At 45.6% G+C, this 22,738-nt stretch overlaps 2 protein-coding genes across 6 annotated transcripts in view; both read right to left on the bottom strand.

The window, feature by feature from the left end:
• Positions 1–7,888: 7,888 nt before the first annotated feature.
• Positions 7,889–21,515, bottom strand: LOC128107704 (germ cell nuclear acidic protein-like). 4 transcript variants are annotated; one of them, XM_052733965.1, is made up of 8 exons: positions 21,402–21,515; positions 19,030–19,088; positions 17,527–17,630; positions 17,202–17,330; positions 13,855–13,901; positions 13,422–13,452; positions 10,375–10,451; positions 7,889–9,284 (listed from the first exon to the last, which is right to left on the bottom strand). In XM_052733965.1, exons 4-8 carry the CDS (start codon positions 17,240–17,242, stop codon positions 8,257–8,259), a joined length of 1,224 nt encoding a protein of 407 aa, XP_052589925.1. In that variant the 5' UTR covers positions 17,243–17,330; positions 17,527–17,630; positions 19,030–19,088; positions 21,402–21,515; the 3' UTR covers positions 7,889–8,256. The 4 variants fall into 4 exon arrangements, with proteins under 4 accessions (XP_052589925.1, XP_052589934.1, XP_052589944.1 ...); XM_052733974.1 differs by lacking the exon at positions 17,527–17,630; XM_052733984.1 differs by lacking the exons at positions 17,202–17,330; positions 17,527–17,630.
• Positions 20,366–22,738, bottom strand: part of Ogt (O-linked N-acetylglucosamine (GlcNAc) transferase) — a 44,731-nt gene continuing 42,358 nt past the window's right edge. For both annotated transcript variants that reach the window (XM_052733942.1, XM_052733951.1), the window contains exon 22: positions 20,366–22,578. In XM_052733942.1, coding sequence (XP_052589902.1) covers positions 22,404–22,578 — 175 coding nt within the window. In that variant the 3' untranslated portion in view covers positions 20,366–22,403. The remainder of the gene's footprint in view (positions 22,579–22,738) is intronic.

Below are 22,738 nucleotides of genomic sequence, written 5' to 3'. Positions count from 1 at the left end.
GTGATATTTTATTTGTATTAAAATGTTATTTGTATGTTAATAAAGTTGCCTGGGGGTCAGAGCTATTAGCAAGCCATAGGAAAGCAGGGCAGTGGTGGTGTACTCTTGTAATCCCAGCACTTGGTAGGCAGAGCTGGGTAAGTCTCTCTCTGTGTGTTCAGGGATACAGCCATTATTGGATACACATGCCTTTAATCTCAATACCAATCATGGAAAACCTGGAGGCCTATACAGACAGGCCGTGAGGAGGCGGTCATGTGGTTGGGTTTACAACCAATGAGAAGGCAGGGCAGGAACTCTATATAAAGACTTTAACACAGGGGTAGCTCTGGTTCGGAGAGGTAGGACCACCGCAGGAGGAAGGGTAAGGTTTTAGCTCTTAGCTCTGACCTCTTGGCTTTCTTCTTTGCATTGGTTCTGTGTTTCTTATTTAATAAGAAGGTTGGTTACATCTACAAAGCAACTTGTCCAGCTCCTTCCCATCATCTTCTTTGCCTCAACACATGTCCTTCCCCTTCTGCTGTTCTCAGTACTAACCATTCTTTAAGAAGCAGGAGCCGGCCAGGCGGTGGTGGCACACATCTTTGATCCCAGCAGAGCAAGGTGGATCTCTGTGAGTTCAAGGCCAGCCTGGTCTACAGAGTGAGTTCCAGGAGGATCCCAGCAGAGCCAGGTGGATCTCTGTGAGTTTGAGGCCAGGAAAGGAGCCAACGCTACACAGAGAAACCCTGTCTCAAAAAACAAACAAATAAACAAACAAACAAAAAGAAGCAGGAGCCTCATGTCTTCCAGGAGATCGTACTTTCGGACTTCTCAGACTTTTCAGCCATTCTCACCTGGCTAACCTCCTTCTGTAATAACCATCTGCTCATATATACAACCCCCAAAAAATATCTTTCACATAAACATCATCTCCCATGTCTGTTAAGTCCAAAGTGAGCCACCAAATATGGCAGTGCTGGTGACAATGTCCTAAATAGAAGGATTCTAACTAGGTAAGCAGAAGGATTGTTATTGGGAAGGGCATCTAGTTGCTAATTAATCTGAACGGCCTGTATCAGCACCAAGACCCCCACCTGCTGACTATCATATAAAATCTGCTTGCTTTCCCATTATTTTGACTCTCTCTGCCCATCTGAGAGATAGCCTTGGCAGTTTGACCCCCAATGAACCTTTCTTTTCTACTCATGGAGTGGTCTAGTTCTACTTAAAGTGACACATCTCCAGGACATGGAGTATATACACATGGTTAGTGCAGCAGCCAAGAGTGCTAGTGTACAAGAGGCATTTAATAAATGCTCGTTTAAACTGACACATCTCCAGGACATGGAGTATATACACATGGTTAGTGCAGCAGCCAAGAGTGCTAGTGTACAAGAGGCATTTAATAAATGCTCGTTTGTCTGCCTTTCCATCAAAGACAGTGTGGTTAAGTAGCCTGTAGATTTTCTGAGCCAGCTCTTCCTTATTGTGCTTGAAATTCCTTCCAGAATACTGTTTTAATTTTTCAATATTTTTCAAGGAACATCCAAGCATTTTGCACAGATTTCCTGCAAAGGTAAATTTAGGTGAATTTTGCATGACTAAAGAAATAGGAGGAGGCATGCATGCATAAAGAGCTAAAAACTTGCTCCTCTTTCCTTCCGTCTCATTGTGTAAGAACATTTGTTTCCCAGGCTTCTAGCCACAGTGTTTCTCTTTACTGTTGGCACACGTTCTCAAAGGTATGAGGCCAGGTTTCAACCACACCTACAGCTTCAGCCTCAAGCTCTCCTTTGGTGCTTCTGATTTCACAGTTATTCAATGCAAATTTCCAACAGATTTATGAGTCTATCTTTAGCATAACAGGCTCCATAATCAAAATTTTGTCACAACTGGCTGAAAACCTCAGAGGTATTTGAAATCAACTTTCCCTTACCCTGTGTTCAACTGGGATGTGGACTGCTATCTTCTGACTATGGGCTCTTCCAGCTAGCATCTCCTTTGCAACTCAGGCTCACCTCTAATCGAGTTCCTGTCCCCCCCTTTATACAACAGCACTCTCCACCTGTGCTCTTTACTAACAGGCTCTTTCATTCTAATCCAACTACTCACCCACCTCCAGGCTGATAGCGTTTCCTTCTGGCTCTTCCTTGACCAGCTGGCTTGGTAGTCAAGGCCTGAGTCAATGTGGTTCTAACCACTGTTTCCAGCTACCATTTCTACTCTGCTCAAAGTGGACAACTCAAGTTATCACTGTTTGCTCCCATCTCTAGCTTGCAAATGAAGACACTGAAGCTCAGAGGTCAGAGACAACAGATCTTCTGACCCAAATCCTCAGCCTTTTCATTAAACCATGATTGCTGCCCTATATTTCAAGGTATACTTCAAAAGCACAAAGAATAGTGCTAAACACAGAAGGACCAATGCTCAGTCACTACTGATTTAAAGAAAAGTAGGTTTTTAAAATTTGTTTTTTAAGTGGTTTTTAAATTAATTAATTTACTTTACATCCTGACTTAAGTTTCCCCTCCCTCTTCTTCTCCCTCCTCCAATCCCCGCCCCCGCCCCCACCCCAATCCACTCCTCTGTTTCTGTTCAGGAAGGGGCAGGCTCCCATGGGTATCAATAAATCATGGCATATCAAGTTGCAGTAAGACTAAGAATCTCCCCTTGTATTTAGGCTGGGCAAGGCAACCCAGTATGAGGAATAGGTTCCCAAGAGACAGCCAAACTGTTATGGACAGCCCCTGCTCCCATTGTTAGGAGTCCCACTGCTGTGGAATATTCCTTTACACTGTGTGAATATATGTCACTGTGATTGGTTTGATAAAGAAGCTGACTGGCCAATAGCTGGACAGAAAGAGATTGGGCAGGAGAGCCAGACTAGGAGAATACTGGGAGGAAGAAGGGTAGATTTAGAGGAAACACCAGCAGAGACAGAGAGAAGCAAGATGGGCATGCCTTACTGAGAAAAGGTACCAAGCCATGTGGCAGAGTATAGTTAAGAAATAAGGGTTAATTTAAATGTAAGAGTTAGCTAGTAACAAGCCTGAACTATTGACCGAGCATTTACAATTAATACTGAGTCTCCGTGTTGGTTATTTGGGAAACGGCTGCCAGGACAGGAAAACTCCACCTACACTACCAACTGTAACTTACATGCAGAGGGCCTAGGTCAGTCCCATGAAGGTTCCCTGGTTGTTGGTTCAGACTCTATGAGCCCCTAATGAGCCAGGTTAGTTGTTTCTGTGGGTTCCCTTGTGATGTCCTTGACCTGTCTGGTTTGTACAATCCTTCCTCCCTCTGGAAGTGGTTTTTTTTAGGAGATAAGCTCTTGCCACATAGGCAAGGCTGGCCCAAAACTCGTGGCAATCATTCCAATTGCTGGGATTTACTAGATGTGCCACTATACCTGGAGGAGGCTTTTTAAAAATCATGGCTAGAGGCACGCCTTTAATCCCAGCACTCGGGAGGCAGGGCTAGGTGGATCTCTATGAGTTTGAGGCCAGCCTGGTCTACAGAGCGAGATCCAGGACAGGCACCAAAACTACATGGAGAAACCCTGTCTCAAAGAAACCAAAAAAAAAATTAATAATAATAATAACAATGGCTAGAGCAAACCACAACCAGAGAAATAAGCCCACAGAGCTAGAAAAAGAAATGGGAACACAGTGAGTTTGTGACTTCACAAGCTCCCATTTCTTCAACACTAGGTATGTATCAGTAAAGGCAGCAGATGACAACCAAGACCACCTGCCAGATGCAGCAGAGAATAGGACCTGAGCATCTACTCAGAGAAAGCTAGCTTTGGGGCTTAGCAAACCAAACTTTCTCTCCAAGCTTGTGCACCCCACATCACATCAAAAGAATTAACAAGCAGCAGCAGCCTATACAAGAACTATGGAAAGCACCGCAGGAGGCTCCCAGAGCAATGAAGTTCAACAAGATAGTGCTAAAAGTTCAAACAGGCGGGCCACTGCAGAAGAAGGGGAGTGACAAGGATACCAAGAGGCAGCTTCTCCTTTCCTCTGTCAGCAAAGCAACCTGGATATGATCGAGACAAGCATCCCTATAGGCAAAGCAGCTTAAACATATATATAGAATCCAGAGATGATCCCTTGCTGATAGGGGTCCTAGAGCACATGGCGAACTGTCCCAATCATCTCAGCCACAAAAAGCACAGGGACACAAAGCCTTTTTCTCAGATCGAAGCTGACCTCCCCTACCCCACACCTGACATACCAATTCTTTTCCCCTTCCCCTCCCTGAAGATTTTTCTCTCCCAAAATATAAACTTAATAAGTTATCACCAGGCTGAAGTAGTCTGTTCCATCCCCAAGCACAACAAAAACAAAACCCACAAAAAAAAATGCTAACACAAAAATATGCTTCTTCATATATACTTTCTAAGATAATCCAGATATAGCTAGGCAGTAGTGGCTCACACCTTTAATCCCAATACCCAGGAGGCAGAAGTAGGCAGATCTCTGTGAGTTCCATCCAGGCCAGCCTGGTCTACAAAGCAAGTTCCAGGACAGCAAGGGCTACACAAAGAAACCCTGTCTCAAAAAACAAAAACAAAACAAGATAATTCAGATGTAAGTGTGCATTACTCCCAAATGGAAGTAAAACAAGAGATAAAACTGAAAATCCTATTTTAAAGGGCAAAGTGAGATTTTTAGAATCTAAATGAGAAAATGTACTGACTTCTAGCTTAAGTAGTAACATGCCTTTGACCCATGCAATCACTTGTTTTTGATAGCTTCCTGTGACTTAATAAAAGAACTCCAAGCAATCTACCGCACCCTAACATTTTTTTTCTTGTGTCACGGATGCTTTGAAAATTCACAGGATAGCATGGATGTGGCTCAGTGGTAGAGTGCTTGGCAGCATGTTCAAGGCCAAGGGTTCTAACCCCAATCCTGCCAAACAAAACAAAACCCAAGAATATACACAATATTAAGGGGAAATGTGCTCATGGAAAGAACTGGAAAAACCTGGAAGACATTTTTAACTACCCTCCCTAAGACCCCAGATCAGAACATGCAATTGCCTTGTTGATTTTTTTGAGGTAAGAGTATCATGTAGCCCAGACAGGCCTTGACCTTGATTTGTAGAGGGCAGCCTTTAAACTCCTAATTGTCCTGCCTCTGCCTGCTGATTGCTGGGATTAATGTGCCATCACATTCAACTGTGTTGGCTTGCTTAAGTACAAATGGATGGCCATCAGGCTGTGTCTAGCCTAAGAAGTGCTTTGGCCCTTTAATCCCAGCATTCAGGAGGCAGAGAGCCAGGTGGGTCTCTGTGAGTTTGAGGCCAGCCTGATCTACAGATGGAGATCCAGGACAGGCACCAAAGCTACACAGAGAAACCCTGTCTCGAAAAAACAAAAACAGAAACAAAAACAAACAAAGTGCCTTGGCTACATATACATCTTCGACCTGAGTGTAAGGATAACGTAAACTTCGGAGGCCAGAGGGGCTGTGAAGCACTCTGCCAGGTAACAGCTAAGATTTAAGTAGAGCACACAGGCATTGTCCTTTGGCTAGATAGCTGGGGGGGGGGCAGGATGATGACACATGGAACCAGCAGGTGACCTCATCACTCTACATGTGCATGCCCAATTAGGGCCAGAAACTTTTGTCCAACCAGACTCTGAAAGGACCAAGTAGATGCCATAACAGGCTGATCAGTCTTCTTTCAGAGATCAGGCCTCAATTTCAGTTTCCTGAGACTTGAGCAAGCAGTTTCTGGGAGGGCCATGAACAAAAGACATAGTCCTTGCAGTAGCTCCCTTTCTGCATGTACTCTGACCGCTCAAGGTTCAGCCAGTTGTTTACTGTCTGGGACCCCTCACCAACTTAGAGCTACGTGCATGGGTCAATGTGTGCGAGGCCAGCCAGCCTCCATGGCAGCTCAAGGACAGAGCCTGGGCCACTGAGTCAGCCCCCACAGTCAGTACGTGCTTGGCCAGCCAGCCCTCATGGCAGCTCAAGGACAGAGCCTGGGACTTGTCCAGGACAGCCCCCAAAATGGTAATTGTAAACACCAACCAGTAAATTCAAAGGTTACATACCCTCACCCAATTAAAAGAGAAGAGACCTTCAAAAATAAAAATAAACCAATCCGAGTTGCACCCGTGGCAACCCCTCCCCCCCCCACCGCCCTGAAGGGCTTGCGGCTTTTGCCTTTAAAAAGCTAGCCTCACAAAGAAAGAGCAACTCCTCCCTGCCTCACTGTATTGGGTGTAGGAATGAGTTCCCTGTCTAGACTTGTATCTACAGAATAAACCTTGCTGTTGCATTCTGGACATCCTCGGTCTTCAGTGGTCTCTTTGGGGTCACAATCTGGGCATAACAAATCCATCCCCTTCAAGTCTCCAGTATCCCCTGGACTGATGAACACACAAAAAAAATATGCCATCATATTTCATGCAAGTGAGTATGTGAGCAGTACACATATCCAGTCTTGCAATTTTCAACTTCTGCTGCAATGGGTTTCTTCTGGGAAGGCCCCTAATTTTTTTGGTCTACTATTAGCTGAAAGGATAATAGTTGATTGTACCCTGAAAATTGGTACCATCAAGCAGCTGACAGAAGCTCAAGTAGGGCTCTCCTGGCTGGGTGTTGGAGGCACAGCACCTGGGAGACAGAGGCAGGGGGATCTCCAAGTTTGAGGCCAGAGTAGTTTACAGAGGGAGTCCTGTCTCAAAAAAAAAAAAAGGCTCTCACAAGCACAGGGCAGCACATACAAGACTGTGTGGGCAGGCTCCATACTGCTACCTTCTGATTCCTAAACCCGCCCCTCCAGAGCCCGCCCAACACAGCTCCGCCCCAAACCCGCCCCTCCAGAGCCCGCCCAACACAGCTCCTCCCCAAACCCGCCCCTCCAGAGCCCGCCCAACACAGCTCCTCCCCAAACCCGCCCCTCCAGAGCCCGCCCAACACAGCTCCTCCCCAAACCCGCCCCTCCAGAGCCCGCCCAACACAGCTCCTCCCCAAACCCGCCCCTCCAGAGCCCGCCCAACACAGCTCCTCCCCAAACCCGCCCCTTCAGAGCCGCCCAACACAGCTCCGCCCCAAACCCGCCCCTTCAGAGCCGCCCAACACAGCTCCTCCCCAAACCCGCCCCTTCAGAGCCGCCCAACACAGCTCCTCCCCAAACCCGCCCCTTCAGAGCCGCCCAACACAGCTCCTCCCCAAACCCGCCCCTTCAGAGCCCGCCCAACACAGCTCCTCCCCAAACCCGCCCCTTCAGAGCCCGCCCAACACAGCTCCTCCCCAAACCCGCCCCTCCAGAGCCCGCCCAACACAGCTCCTCCCCAAACCCGCCCCTTCAGAGCCCGCCCAACACAGCTCCTCCCCAAACCCGCCCCTCCAGAGCCCGCCCAACACAGCTCCGCCCCAAACCCGCCCCTCCAGAGCCCGCCCAACACAGCTCCGCCCCAAACCCGCCCCTCCAGAGCCCGCCCAACACAGCTCCGCCCCAAACCCGCCCCTCCAGAGCCCGCCCAACACAGCTCCTCCCCAAACCTGCCCCTTCAGAGCCCGCCCAACACAGCTCCGCCCCCAAAGAGGTTCAAGACCATGCCCACAGGGGGATATATATAAATGGTATCCCAGAAAAACAGACTCATGCTTCTTCTGGTCTCCTAAGGGCCCCAGGAAATCACCTAGGACGCTTCATCCATTAAACCTGGGCTTTTCGTGATTCTGTCTTGATTCAGTTTGCTGCATCGGTGGAGAGGCCTTCAGAGTGAAAAAACTTATCAGACACATGCAATCTAAAGAGTGGCATGGTGTACCCCATATCCCCAGTAGCACCTTCACCCAATTTGCAAGTCAGACCTCACCTTTTGCCTTCTTCCAGAACCCACAATGCCAATAACTCCAGCCAGAGACCTCACTCACTTTATTTAACAAATTTATTAAACATCTTGTTACATGCCACTCACGAGGCTAGACCCTCAAGAGAATAAATCAAGAGTCCTTTTATGAACAGACTTCTGAGGGGACAAATTCGGCAACATGTTACACACTTGATAAAAACTCTAAAACTGGGAACCTAGGAGGGAGGAGCCATTCTAACTTATGGCTGCATAGAGGAATTAACAATTAACCAGTTATGGGGGCATGTTGAGGATGACGACCCAGGACATCCTCGGGACAGGTATTTCAGGGAAAAAGCACTCCAGAGGTACTGAAGAGTAAATGCTAACATACTGGAGTGTAAGAAAGATGGACATGGGAGCCCCCAACCCCGTTCGCACAAAGATCATTCTACCTTGCGTGGGCGTCCCCTTTTGCCTTTGGGTTTCTTTAATGGCATGCATTCGGCAGGAGGAACAGGTTGCTCTGATGATGTGGGCTCATCAGGAGGACTAGGCTCTGCAGAGGCACTTGGCAGGCTGGGCAAATCCTGTGAGACAACCCTACGACGTTTCCTATGTGACTTAGGAGGTGCCATACATATAAACCTATTTTTTCTCTTCTTTCTTTGTTGGGCCAGCAGAGCTGCAGCCTTTCTTTCCTTGGCCTCTTCGGCTGTAACCTTTTGCTCGAGCTCTGGCTCCAGCTCCGGCTCTGGCTCCAGCTCCTGCTCGGTTTGGAGGTCCCGCTCAGGTTGGGGCTCCCGCTCGGGCTCAGGGACAGGCTCCGGCTGGGGCTCGGGCTCAGGCTGGGGCTCCTGCTGGGGCTGGGGCTCAGGCTCAGGTTGGGGATTGGGCTCGGGCTCCTGCTGGGGCTCGGGCTGGGGTTCAGGTTCCCGCTCGGGCTCCTGCTCAGGTTCCCGCTCGGGCTCCCGCTCGGGCTCGGGCTCTGGCTCGGGCTCGGGCTCCCGCTCAAGCTCGGGCTCGGGTTCCCGCTCGGGCTCGGGTTCTGGCTCAGGCTCCCGCTCAAGCTCGGGCTCGGGTTCTGGCTCGGGCTCGGGTTCTGGCTCGGGCTCCCGCTCAAGCTCGGGCTCCCGCTCAAGCTCGGGCTCGGGTTCCCGCTCGGGCTCCTGCTCAGGCTCCTGCTGGGGCTGGGGCTCTGGCTCTGGTGGTGGTTTGTTGGAAATTTCACCAAGATCCCCTATTTCAGAATCATCATCAAGTGAAATGGGCTCAGAATCAATACATTCAACCACCTCTTTTTGGAGCACTGGCGGTTGGCACTCATCACTAGAATCAATTCTTATCTTCTCAGAATCCTTCAAACAGGAATTGCCATCTTCTTCATCATCGATAACAATTACTGAAGACTTCTGAGCGCCGTTGTCCCCAGTGTCGGAAGACTCATCAGAAAACAACTCATCAGAAGACTCATCTGAAATTCAACAGACATCTATAAACACACTCCTTCTACCCACTCTGTAAAAACAGACATCAGCAGGTTATTGAGCACAAATTCAACTGAAACTGTTGAGTGCTTGGACATTCTGAATCACAGTTAAAAATCATAGCTGCCAGGCGGTGGTGGCGCAGGCCTTTAATCCCAGCACTCGGGAGGCAGAGCCAGGCGGATCTCTGTGAGTTCGAGGCCAGCCTGGTCTACAGAGTGAGTTCCAGGAAAGGCGCAAAGCTACACAGAGAAACCCTGTCTCGAAAAACCAAAAAAAAAAAAAAAAACAAAAATCATAGCTATAGACTGTTTTCCCTCTATTTTGTATTTTACTAAGAGCAATGACAGATAAAGTAGCAATGAAGTATTATGCCCACTTTAAAATCATTGTCAGCCGTTCGGTGGTGTTGCACACCTTTAATCCCAGCACTCAGGAGTTTGAGGACAGCCTGGTCTACAGAACAAGATCCAGGACAGGCACCAAAACTACACAGAGAAACCCTGTCTCGAAAAACAACCAAACAATTACACTGTCTAAACAGCAACTTGCTCAGTTGTTCCTAAACATAAACCCGCTGCCTTGTGACCCATAGCAAAATAAAGGCAATGCATCAATAAAGTGGTATTTCATCTATAACAAGTTAAAAATTCTCTAGCTTAGAAAACGTATTTAGTCATTATGGCCTGGCTGGACTTTTGGTGCTCTCTACCTTATACAATAGTGTACAGAGTAGATAGTAGTTGGCACCTCCCCACTCCCAGGCTCCACCAAGCTGGAAAGAAAATGAAGCCATGCCTCTTACCCTCTCCTCTTCCTTGTCATTCCGACCTATAGAGGATGGAAAGAGGAAGAGGGAGGAGCAGAGTCTAGGCAGACAGAACTCTACCCAAGCCTAAAGCAGTAGGAAGAGTTGCAACTGGGTTAGGAAACAGACCAAGGTACAGAAAGCCAGCCAGACTGACATCCAGCACATGATGGAGAAAGAAACGGTGGCACTGGCTACGAAGTTGTCATAGAGTGTGCCCCTGTGACAGGGCTTTAGAGCTCAGCTCCTTAAGTGAAGAGGATACTTGCCTTCACTGCTTATTTCACAGATCTTAGCTCTCTTTTCCTCACGGGCAGAGTCAGAATCAGAGTTAATCACCACACAGCTAAGTAATACGGTGGAAAAAAACAAAAGAAAATATGAGCACAATATCCTTCCCTTCAAGGCATTTCCATACTTTCTACAATAAGCAGGATTACTTTTTAAGTTTTGGTTGATTCCTACACCAACTCTGTTCCCCTTCACTGGAACTACAACCTTTCAATTATTCCTAATTTCTCCGTACCCCATTCGCCTTTTTTACAACCTTCCCAAAGGAAGCATCTGTCCACTACTAAGAGGAAGCTGGACCTTGTCAGAGTACAAGTACTCAAATAGTTTTGGACCTTATCATTCTTCATCAACTTTGAGATGAATTTGTGTAAGAGTAGAAAGAGAGCCACAGAGAAAGGTTCTCATTCTGACTCCTTGGCAATCTGACACAAACATATCATTGTCATAACCTTTCCTTTCTTGTTCATCACCAAGATCACACATTAATAAACATTACAATATGAACATTACAAAATTTAAAAGCCCCAGTCTTTGAAATTCCAAACACTTAGAAAAAATTTCAATCTCTTTAAAATATCTAGTCTCTTTTAAAATTCAAAGTCTTTGTAAAATTCCAAAATCTCTTTAAAAGTTCAAAATCTCTCAACTGTGGGCTTCAGTAAAATCAAAACTATATTAAGCACTTTCTTACTTCAAGAGGGAAGAACCAGGGCACAGTCACAATCTGAACAAAGCAAAACCAAACTCCCAACTGTCAATAATTCAATGTCTAATGTCTGGGATCCAGTCATGATGTTCTGAGCTCCTCCAAATTGCCACTTCTCTGGCTCTACCCACTATAGCCCACACAGATTGTCTCCTAAGACCAGGATGGCCTCCATCTCCAAAATGCTGAGGTCTCTCTCTAGCTGCAACTGGGCTGTACTTTCACCAATAGACTCTCCTGGGCTCTCTTCGGGGAATTCAGCCCTGCCACACAGTGCCAAGCCTCAGCTGCTCTCCATGACACCTTCATGATTTCAAAACCAGTACCACCTGGGTGACTCTTACACTACTAGGTTCTGCTGCCAGCACAAGGCCACAGCAACTTGGCCACCTTTGGAGCACCACTTCTGTGTGCTAATTCTGAGAAAATACTTCCCAAAAGATTTCACCTCAATGATGGTGATCTCTTTTTAATCACTGCTAATTTCTCAGCCCTCAATGCCCAGCAACAATTATCCCAGAAAGCAAAGATTTCACTTTAGTGGGTCTGGTATCATGTTAATCACACCAACTTTTCAGTCCCAGCTGACCAGAACCACAGATTCTTAACTCAAAATATGCAATAGCTCTAATAAATAGAGTCTTTAAGTGATTTCCAATCTTTCCTCTGGAACTTCATAAACCATGCCTCCATCATCTGCATCGCTCAACACTCTTATCTTCCAAGTTCCCATAGGACAGCTCACCAAGCTTTGAACACTCAATGGGTTTTCTAGCCCCAAAGTTCCAAAGTACTTTCACAATCCACCCCAAAATGACATGATCAAGTCTGTCATAGCAATGCCCTCTCCTGGCACCAATTTCTGTCTTATTTAGGGTTACTGTTGCTGTGATGAAATACCATGACCAAAGCAACTTGGTGAGGAAAGAATTTATTTGGTTTACACTTCCACATCACTGTTCATCAAGGAAAGAAGTCAGGACAGGAACTCAAACGGGCAATAACCTGGAGGCAGGAGCTGATGCAGAGGCCATAGAGGAGTGTTGCTTACTGGCTTGCTCCCCATTGCTTTCTCAACCTGCTTTCTTATAGAACCTATGACCACCAGGTCAGGAGTGTCTTCACCTACAATGGGCTGGGCCCTCCCACATCAATCCCTAAGAAAAGCCCTACAGGCTTGTCTGCTGCCCAATCTTATGGAGGCATTTTCTCAATTGAGGTTCCCTCCTCTCAAATGATTCTAGCCTGTGACATAAAACTAGCTAGCACACACTCTGTAGCCCAAGATACACTGGAACTCACAGAAATTCTGCCTCAGCCTTCCGAGGGCTAGGATTATAGCCATGAACCCCCTGTATGATATACTTAAAAAAATCATCTGTGTGTGTGTGTGTGTGTGTGTGTGTGTGTGTGTGTGGTGGGTAATAGTATGTGTGGATGTGCATGTGCCAAAGAATACATGTGGAGGTCATAGGACAACTTTGCGAAGTCAATTCTCTCCTTTTACCTTTACATGGATTCTGGCAATCAAACAAGCCATCAGGCTTGTGTGGCAAGTACCTTTACCCAGTGATCCATCTCCTGAACATAAAAACACTTTTATGATGAAAGAAAAACACTCCAAATACTTGTTACTGTATTTTCCTATATCCACTATAAATACCAAAGCTAATCTTCTTCTACTGTGCATGATCTCTTTTAAGCTGCCATGTTGATGGGCCTTTGCTATCCTATTTACTACTCTAGCCTTAAAGAATCTTTCTTCTAGGGTGGGTGTGGTGGCACATGTCTTCAATTCCAGCACTCAGGAGGCTGAGGCAGGAAGATCTCTGTGAGTTCAGGGCCAGCCTGGTATAGAGTGAGTTCCAGGACAGTCAGGGCTACTTAGAGAGACCCTGTCTCAAAAAAAAAAAAGAGCCAAAACTATAAATAAATAAAAGCAACAACTGAACAGTTAAACAATGGCCCAAGATAAGAATCAGATACTTTAAAACTGATTATAAACCGGGTGGTAGTGGCGCTCGCCTTTAATCCCAGCACTCGGGAGGCACAGCCAGGCAGATCTCTGTGAGTTCGAGGCCAGCCTGGACTACAGAGTGAGATCCAGGACAGGCTCCAAAGATACACAGAGAAACCCTGTCTCAAAAAACCGGGAAAAAAAAATTATGAAGTTGAACAACCACTATGATCCTGTCAGTACCATATAGTGTTTGTTCTCAGAGAAAATATGATGTTTACTCTTAAATCTTTTTGCCCAGAACACTGGGTGCTTCCTTAAAAAAAAAAAAAAAGTCACATTTCAACAATTCTCCTTACCTGGACCTTTTCTCTGGCAATTCAGGCACATCTAAATCAAGGAAAGAAAAAGCGTTAGGAAGCATGATAAAACCTAGTAGCTCATGTATAAAATGTATAAATTAGACCTAGGAAAATTACATTTCTCTAAAACTGGGGACATAGGTCAGTGGTAGAACACTTGCCTAGCACAAGGAAGAGATAAAAGAATTTATATCCCTCAAGAAAGACTGAGAGGAAATGAAAGAAGACCCAGGAAACAAAAAAGGGTAAACAACACATAAAGAAAACATGAAGATCTGCTCTTGACAGCAGGGAAATAAACTTCATTTCAACAACCCAGAGAGCACACTGGAGGGGGTAAACCTAGGACCAGATTAAGTCAAGTGTCCATTTCAGTCTACTCTACAAAGACGTTTGATGTGCATTACTGTTGAAAGAGGGCTCTACTTACAGGCCTCACAGTCCTCACTGCTGCTTGTATCCATGTTAAGAATATCACTGGAGAAAAAAAAAAGAAGTTTTTAAAGTGAGGGCTATCAAAGACACAGGCCATAAAATATCAAAACTCTCCAATAAATGCTGACAACCAACAAGCAGCTTCTGAAATGCAAGGTCAGAAGATGCTTTAAGAGCTTACATTGTATCCAGGTTGGTCTCAACAGCAAAGCCTTATCTCAAAACCAAAATAATAATAATAATAATAATAATAATAATAATAATAATAATAATAATAATGCATTAGATTAGATCCTGGGCTGGCTTTAAACCCCGTGTAATGGAACAAGACCTTGAAGTTTTTATCCTGTCTCCCCCTCTTGAGGACTGGGATTATAGTAGTATGCCTGCCATGCTCAACTTCATGCAATGATGGCGACTGAAGCCAGTTTCATGCATGCTAAGCAAATTCTCTTCCAACTGAGCTAGGTCCCAGCCCCCATATGCACTTCTTTTAAAAGATTTTGATTTAATTGTATCTGTCTTGTCTGCCTATGCACGTGACTACCAGTAACTGTTGTGACCAGAGATATCAGAACCTTCCAGAGCTTCTACAACCTTCTACAGTTACAGGTAGTTGTGAACACTGAACATGAGTTTTGGTAACCAAATTTGGGGTCTCTGAAAAAGCAACAGGCACTTTTAACTGCTACGCCATCCCTTCAAGTCCCTATATACACATCTTTAAAAGATTAAACACAGCCGGGCGGTGGTGGCGCACGCCTTTAATCCCAGCACTCGGGAGGCAGAGCCAGGCGGATCTCTGTGAGTTCGAGGCCAGCCTGGGCTACCAAGTGAGTTCCAGGAGAGGCGCAAAGCTACACAGAGAAACCCTGTCTCGAAGAACAAAAAAAAAAAAAAAAAAAAGATTAAACACAGCCAGGTGGTGGTGTCGCACAGCTTCAATCACAGCACTCGGGAGGCAGAGGCAGGTGGATCTCTGTGAGTTCGAGGCCAGCCTGGTCTACAGAGGACAGGCACCAAAACTACACAGATAAACCCTGCCTCGAAAAAGAAAAAAAAAAGTGAAAAAAAAGTGACTTAAAAATTTTTAAAGTCGGGGCTGGAGAGATGGCTCAGAGGTTAAGAGCACTGGCTGCTCTTCCAGAGGTCCTGAGTTCAATTCCCAGCAACCACATGGTGGCTCACAACCATCTGTAATGAGATCTGGTGCCCTCTTCTGGCCTGCAGACATACATGCAGGCAGAACATTGTATACATAATAAATAAATAAAATCTTTAAAAAAAAAAAAAAAAAAAAAAAATTTAAAGTCTAAAAAAATTTAAAAAGTGATTCCCCTTTTACTCACGATCTTGTAATCATCACAAACCTCAAGGTTTGAAAGATTACTTTCAAGGTTTTTAAATTTTTATTTATGTTTAACCAGCAGGGCTGTATAGGGGTACATGCCAACCACCCCATCCCTGCCAGACACCTGCTCTTGCACAGGTCCCCTCTAGCTGGGCGCCCTACCCCCACTCGCTGCTCCAGCTCTTCCCTGGCACCGCCCGCCATTCCCACCCCGCCCTGACCCCGCCCACAGCTCCCGCCCTCCGCCCCTCCGCCCCTAGCAGGCGCAGCCCACTCTTGCTCAGGTTCCTCTAGCACAGTGACCTGCCCCCACCGCTGCTCCGACTCCTCCCTGGCACCGCCCACCATTCCCACCCCGCCCAGACCCCACCCATAGCTCCCACCCAACTGCCCCGCCCTTCGCCCCGCCTACCGCTCCCCCTCCCCGGAAGTGGTCCCGCCCTCTACCTTGCCTACCTCCCGCTCCCGGAAGCCGCCCCGCCCTCCGCTCCCACTCCTAGAACCACCCTCCAAAAGGAACGCCCAACTCTGCTTCCTCAGCTTCTCATTGGCTGCGCAGGCAGGGGCCTCAGGCTTCTCTAACTTACCAAAGAGATCTTGCTCCTGTCCCCGCCCACCGGCCTCGTGGAAAGTTCTAGAAAAAAAAAATTCTGGCACTTTGCCCTTCTCGCTCCTAGAAGCTCCCATCAATGAGATTTCGACCCTGGGTCCCCTCCCCTTCGGCTAGGCCACTAGTTCAATGTCCAGGTCCTCAGAACTCTCCCCTCAGCCCGACACCCGTTTCGCGTACCTGACTCGGCCTCAGCTTATTGGCTAGTCCCCCCAGAACCACAACCCGTACCCGCTTGGGACATCTCCAAGTGGCTGTGCCGCCATGCTACTGTGGTGCTGGCGCCAGTCTACCACAGGACATTAAGACTAAACCCGGGCCAAGCCACCATTGTCCCACCGGTCCCAGACCGACCAACCTCCCTCCTCCTACCCCACCCGTACACTATGCCGCCTGTTTGGAACCAAAATGCCCTCTTGTCCCACTGTTGGGAGCCTCCATCCTTCCACTCCGAAAACTTTTCCTCAAACGCCCCAAGAGGCTTCGGTCGGGTCTCCCCGCCACACCCCCCACCCCCGTATCAGAATCGGATTTTAACGGAGCTTTCCTCCGTCCTTCTGTTTGGCAGTGCCAGGGACCACCTCAGCTACATTCCCACCACACACCCACCGAGAACTTTCTCTGAGGGGAAAACAGTCTACCGGAATCTCAGTCCCAAAATATTCCCTAATTCACACACAGTGGTGTTTTAAATTAAATGTACTACACTAAAATGAGACCACTGCCCGCCTTAGCCCACCGTTAGGGTACCTGCTCTTGCGGTGTCTGGCACAGGTCACAGCCACTACCCGCTCCTCCGCTCCCGAGCGTACAAAATGGACGTGGGTACGGGTACAGTGCCTTTTACAGGGCACAGCCCCAAGGCAAGATGGGAACTGACGTACTCCCGCCTTTCCCGTACCCACCTATCACGCGTGACCATATAGCAGATTTGAATTTTGTAACTGACTCCGTGACACCAGCTTCCGTGACACCAGCTTCCGGAATCCGGGAATCCAGGTATCGCTCCCGAGATACCGCTTTTCACGGAAGTGCGCCAGGTTCAGCCTTCCACGTTCAACCCACGGCCAATTCTCAAACAACCACCGCCCCCATTTTGTTTTTGTAGCCCAGGCTGGCTTGCCTTTGCCTTTGGAGTGCTGGGATTACAAACACGTAGCCACCATGCCTGTTTTGGGGTTTTGTTTTGTTTTTTTGCTCCTCTCCCCCCGCCCACCACAGGGTTTCTATGTAACAGTCCTGGCTTTTCTGGAACTCTTTGTGAACTAGGCTGGCCTCCAACTCACAGAGATTTGCCTGCATCTGCCTCCTGAGTGCTGGTATTAAAGGCGTCTACCACCACCGCCACCCGGCTGCCAGAATCTTTTAAAAGTTCATCTACCTGGTCTTCCAACTACTCTGAGCGCTGGCAGAGAGGACCATTTACTCTCCTCAGTAATACCAAGGGGGAGCAACCCAAAAACTTCTAGCAACACTGAACTGTGGTGCTGGCATCCAGAATTGTCAGACCCTGGAGAAAAAAAAATGCAGTACAATTACTTTAACCTTTCTTGTACCCACTCCAAACGCACCAAGAAAAACAAGAAATGCTTTTTATACTTCACCATTCTCTGGAAGACACCTATATTGGACACACAAAAGAAACATCCCATGCATTTGCTTGTCTAGGCATTGTACCAGGTGTTTTGTTGTATACTGGTGCACACCTTTAATTCCAGCCCATGGGAGGCAGAGGCAGGCAAATGTCTGCTGAGTTCCAGGCAAGCCTGATCTCCATAGTGAGTCCAGAACGGCCACACAGTGATACCATCTTGAAAAAAAACAAAGTACATGAGGGGCTGGATAGATGGTTGGTTCCATGGTTAAGAGCACTATTCTTGCAGAAGATCTGGGTTCAATTCTTAGCCCCCATACAATGGCTCACAACCATCCATAACTCCAATTCCAGAGAATCTAAGGCCCTCTTCTGACCTCCTCAGGCACCAGGCACACATGTGGTGCACAGACATACATGAAAGCAAAACCACATACATGTAAAGAAATCTAATAAAAAATTAAAATAAAAAAAATGTGCCGGGCGGTGGTGGCGCACGCCTTTAATCCCAGCACTCGGGAGGCAGAGCCAGGCGGATCTCTGTGAGTTCGAGGCCAGCCTGGGCTACCAAGTGAGTTCCAGGAAAGGCACAAAGCTACACAGAGAAACCCTGTCTCGAAAAACCAAAAAAAAAAAAAAAAAAAAATGTATATAAGCCAGGAACAAAGGCACTGGTACATCACCCTAGTCACAACTACTCAGGAAGCTGAGGCCAAAGAATCCTTTGAGCCTGGGAACCCAGGAGCCCACCTGGACAACGAAAGGAAACTCTTGTCTCTAAACAATTAAAAATTCAATGTTAGGGCCTGGGAAGATGGTTCAGCAAGTAAAATGCTTGCTGGACAAGCATGAACATAGAGCACAGACACCTCTTCAAGCTCAGTGCGTGGAGATGGGGCCAGGGAGGTAAGAGAGAGATGTAAGATGGAAATAGCTAGAAATAGGATGGAGAGTCACAGAGAGAATACAACTGACATACATACACTATACACCAAGTTTTAAAAAATAAAAATGTAGGGCTGGAGAGAGGCGCAGCTGTAAAGAGCACTGGCTGTTCCTCCAGAGGACCCGGGCTCGATTCCCAGCACCCACATGGCTGCTCACAATCATCTGTAACTCCAAATCCAAGGGATCCACTTTGGGCTTCTGTCAGCACCACAAACATGCAGGTTATGGACACGCATGCAAACACCCATACACATAAAAAGAAATATTAAAATGCAATGTTAATGGTCTTAAGAGGTTGAACAACTAGAAAGCGGCAGAGCTAGAACTCAATTGGAACAGCACCAGTTTCAAAATGCACTATAAATAAACAAATGAACAACTAGATAAGCTTCTTGAACTAATAAGAGTAATAGTAACTTTCTCTCTCCTCCATAAAAATGGAGATTCCTTGATTATACAGATTAGAAGTATAGGTTAAGAGCCTAAATGGTTAAGTATAAGGAACCTAATTCAAGCATTATAGTACACACCTATACTCCCAGGTTCAAGGCCAGTCTGAGCAATATTGTGAAACTGCCTTAACTGCCTTCACAACAAAAAACTTCAAATAAAAGTTAGGATTCAAATTAAATCTTTAAACAGTTCAGCCAGGTACGGTGGCACATACCTGTAAATCCAGGTCAGGAAGGGAAAATTTGAAGCCAGCCAGGGTTATGCAGTGAGATCCTGTCAAAAACAAAAAAACCAGCAGGACAAGGTGGCACATGCTTATAAATTCTCTTTAACACCAGCACATGGGAAGCAGAAGCAGGAGAACCTAAAGTTGGGCCAGCCTTGGCTACTTGGAATCCTGTCTAAAACTGCAAAAGAAGTTCAAATTCAGGCATTTCAGCAATTACCCAAATTTCTTTCATCTATTCAGGGAACTCTTAGAGTGAAGGCAGAAGCTGCCAGGGGTGAGATAAATGAAGCGCTCTTAGCAACATGAGGGTGAAGAACAAACTTTTATGACTAGCTGACTTCATCCCACACTACAGAGTCATGAGGCAACCTTTCTTCCCATACCATCCTTTTTGTTTGAGACAGAGTTTCAGTACATTGCCTGGGATGTCCTTGAACCTCTAGTAATTCTCCTGTCTCAGCCTACCAGTGCTGGAATTTATAGCTAGGAGTCAAAAGACACAGAACCCAACACCATTAATCATTGTGACCCAAAGTACCCAGATTCCAACAAACACAAATCTCATTAAGGCTTTGGGGGTACAATAAAATTGGTAAGTAAATTATATAAAATTTTACTTAATATTAAATATGTTTAAAAGTATTTTATTATATACATGGGTTTTGCCTGGTTGTATGCCTATACACCATGTTAACGTACATATTTTTAATTTGTGTTTTGCTTGTATGTATAACTGTGCCCCACGTGCACACCTGGTGCCCAGGGAGTCCAAAAGAGGGTATTGGATCCCCTGGAACAGAGTTACAAATTGCCAAGTAGGTGCTGGGAGTCAAACCTGGGGCCTCTGGAAGCGCACCCAGAATTCTCAACTGCTGAGCCATCTCTCCAACCCCAAATGTTTCCCTTTTATGTCTCTCCAAAAACTAGAAGCCAATCTTGTGGCTGAGTTCAGCCACTGTTCACAGTGGAGGGAAGAGTTGTCTGTAAATACCATACAAAGAATGAGAGTACACAGGCCGTTCTGTAGCCCAGTCTGTATACACGTGCTTGACACACATAAGGCCCTCTGCTCAATCCCCAGAATGGAAGGTAAACAAAAATGACCCTTCACAGCAAAGATGGTTATTTGGGGTTCTGATGTCCCCTTAATGGATTATTTAGTATCTCCAATCCTCCCATCAGACTTGGCTAAGAAAGTTAATTCCTAACAACATCACACCTAAAATAGGGAAACACTTCCTGGTTATGCTGTTTTGAGTTACTCAAGCGTAGGTTTTGTCAGTAATACTCAACATAACGAGACAAAATACATCAAGTCATATTAAGGGGAAATCATCCATTTATTTAAAGATCGCAAGACAACATCTGTATTTCTGGAGCACAATTTAAATGCTTTACTTTTTCAATAAAGCAGAATATAATAGAAAAAAAAAACAAATTAGTTTCCAGTAATATCTATAACTATCAGAATTAAGTCTTCCACAGACATGTTACCTGGAAATAAAAGCCTGTTACAATAAGCAAAGCTTCAACCAGAGCGGCTACTTTTCGTGCCAGGAAAAAGTTCCTCCCTATAGGAGGAATGATGTGCTATGTAATATGGCCACAGATCACAGCCTCAGTGGCACTGGAAGTCTATTATCCAATCCCACATTTAGTAGTTCCGTGAATTTGGAAAGTCAGTTTACCTGTAACCATGCTGGCAACCTTTAACTGATATTTATTCAGTTAAAAAATAAATTAATAAATCCCTTAACTGGTGTTCCTGGATTTACATTACTAAAGGTACACAGTTCATTACAATGTAATTCTGCTTCAGAATTACACACAAGACTCCTTGCTTAGGTTTTAACTAGCAGTAAGAATCACAAATTCAAGTTCTCAATTATCAATAACTTGTCAGCTAAGGTACATTCAGGCAACAGCTGCAGCTACAGAATAGGTGCACTGCCTAGGTGCTTTGGAAAGACATAATCTAAAGCACTAACAAGAAACTGACCTGTGACTGGAGAGTAGAAATGCAGTAGAGTAGTAGAAACATATTCATATGGCGGCTTCTTTGTTTAAGCCTCAAGCCCTCTACCTTTTATTGAAATGCAAGAATTCAAGCTCCAGGAGGGCAAATGTCTAACTTGTACTCTAAACCAAGTAGTGATGCAAATTCACTACTACCAAGGTTGAATCCATAAATGTAGAGACTAAGTCCAAAAGAGATATATTAACACAGTCTGAAAAATAACTGTCTGTAGAGAGATGGTCCTGCAGAGCTTTGACCTCGAAATCTGTCAGTGAACAATATTTAATGTACTGGAGATATCTGCAACTTACTAATCAAATATTTGAATACTTATACTTACCTGGGATTTCATTTCTGCTGAAAGAAATAGGAAGAACAGGACTCACTTTAAAGAAAAAAACAAACTTTAGAAAGGACGGTAAAAATCTTATCACACACTATCACTTTTGGAAGCAGCATAGAAGGGGCAGTCAGGGGCTTAAACACTGGTGAAATAGGTAAAAATTAGGCAAAAAAAAATCTACATTATTATCAATAACAGTACCACAACTGTGCCCTTTGTGATTAATATTCACTCCTAAGAATTTTCATTTGGCACCAGATGGCGTGTTTAAGAGAAACACTCTAGGATGTTTGAAACAAGACTTGGTATCGTTAGCAGTCACAGGCGAATTTAAAGGGAGGTGGGAGAAAAGAAATGAGAAAGAGGCTGAAAAATCTGAGTCGCCATCTAAATCAACAAAGCATTGCCAGCGTCAAGCATTAGGTCAGACACTAAAACGACTGATATAGACTCCAGTGGTTTATAAAACCTATAAAAAGACTACACCAGCAAGGTCCCTGTCACCCTGTCAGAGTTCAGACACTAAAACAGGAAGCAACATTTTAGTTTAAAACCTTATCTCAGAACAACCAACATCACTTCACATGAGTAAAAATACCTGAAAGCAAACATTTTTAAAAGCTCCAATACCCAAAATATAAAGAAAAAAAGAAGGATCAGAAGACTCGATCAATCCATGGAATCACAAAATGGCTGGTCAATCTCTATCTCCCTCCACATTAAGCATCCCATGGAAGACCAAGGGAGACCAGACCTTCCAGACCTCTGCACCACCTGCTTGCTGCAACACACTACAGAGAATCCTTTTGGAATAGCAGTTTCTTATCTCGTCTCTCCCGATCATGCAGGAAGCAAGTCTGGCTGTGCTATTCTATTATCGTTATATATCACCCATCTGCAACACGGTACTGTACAGATAAGCACAAAGCATGTTATCTAGTTCCCTTTCCCCCAGAAGGTTGAGGCTCAGGTATAGGGGTAATTCTATGCAGTCTTTATTCAGGCTGACTCAGTGACTTCAACAGGCTTAATCATGTGGTCAGGTTTGTTGCCAGCTGCATAATGCTCCCACATCTGCAGATAGAGCCGCTCTAATTCCATTGTATATTGTTTGGTGTTGAACAGAGGGCTAGATATTCTCTGTTTCCAGACTTTGCCACGGATTTTCTTCAGGCTAGGTAATAAAAACAAAGAGAACCAATTTTACAAATCAGAACAAAAACTCAGAACTAGACCCTATAAATACCTAGTCATTTTGTGGTATAATATAAAAAATAATTATTTTTTTCTGATTGGCCTGTCAGCTTAACATAAACATCTGAGAAGAGGGAACC

The sequence above is a fragment of the Peromyscus californicus genome, unplaced genomic scaffold, assembly GCF_007827085.1.
Source record: "Peromyscus californicus insignis strain IS unplaced genomic scaffold, ASM782708v3 Scaffold_10__1_contigs__length_136768540, whole genome shotgun sequence".
NCBI classification, from domain to species: domain Eukaryota; kingdom Metazoa; phylum Chordata; class Mammalia; order Rodentia; family Cricetidae; genus Peromyscus; species Peromyscus californicus.
This window is presented reverse-complemented; position numbering and strand designations above follow the sequence as displayed.

Bases quoted from the DNA above. Each gene is read 5' to 3' on its own strand.
- LOC128107704 (XM_052733965.1), bottom strand. From the start codon at position 17,242: ATGGTCCTCTCTGCCAGCGCTCAGAGTAGTTGGAAGACCAG. The intron at 10,452-13,421 runs GTAAGGAGAATT...CGTATTACTTAG, and splicing joins TTGCCAGAGAAAAGGTCCAG to CTGTGTGGTGATTAACTCTG. The intron at 9,285-10,374 runs GCAAGTATCCTC...GTTGAATTTCAG, and splicing joins CTGTGAAATAAGCAGTGAAG to ATGAGTCTTCTGATGAGTTG.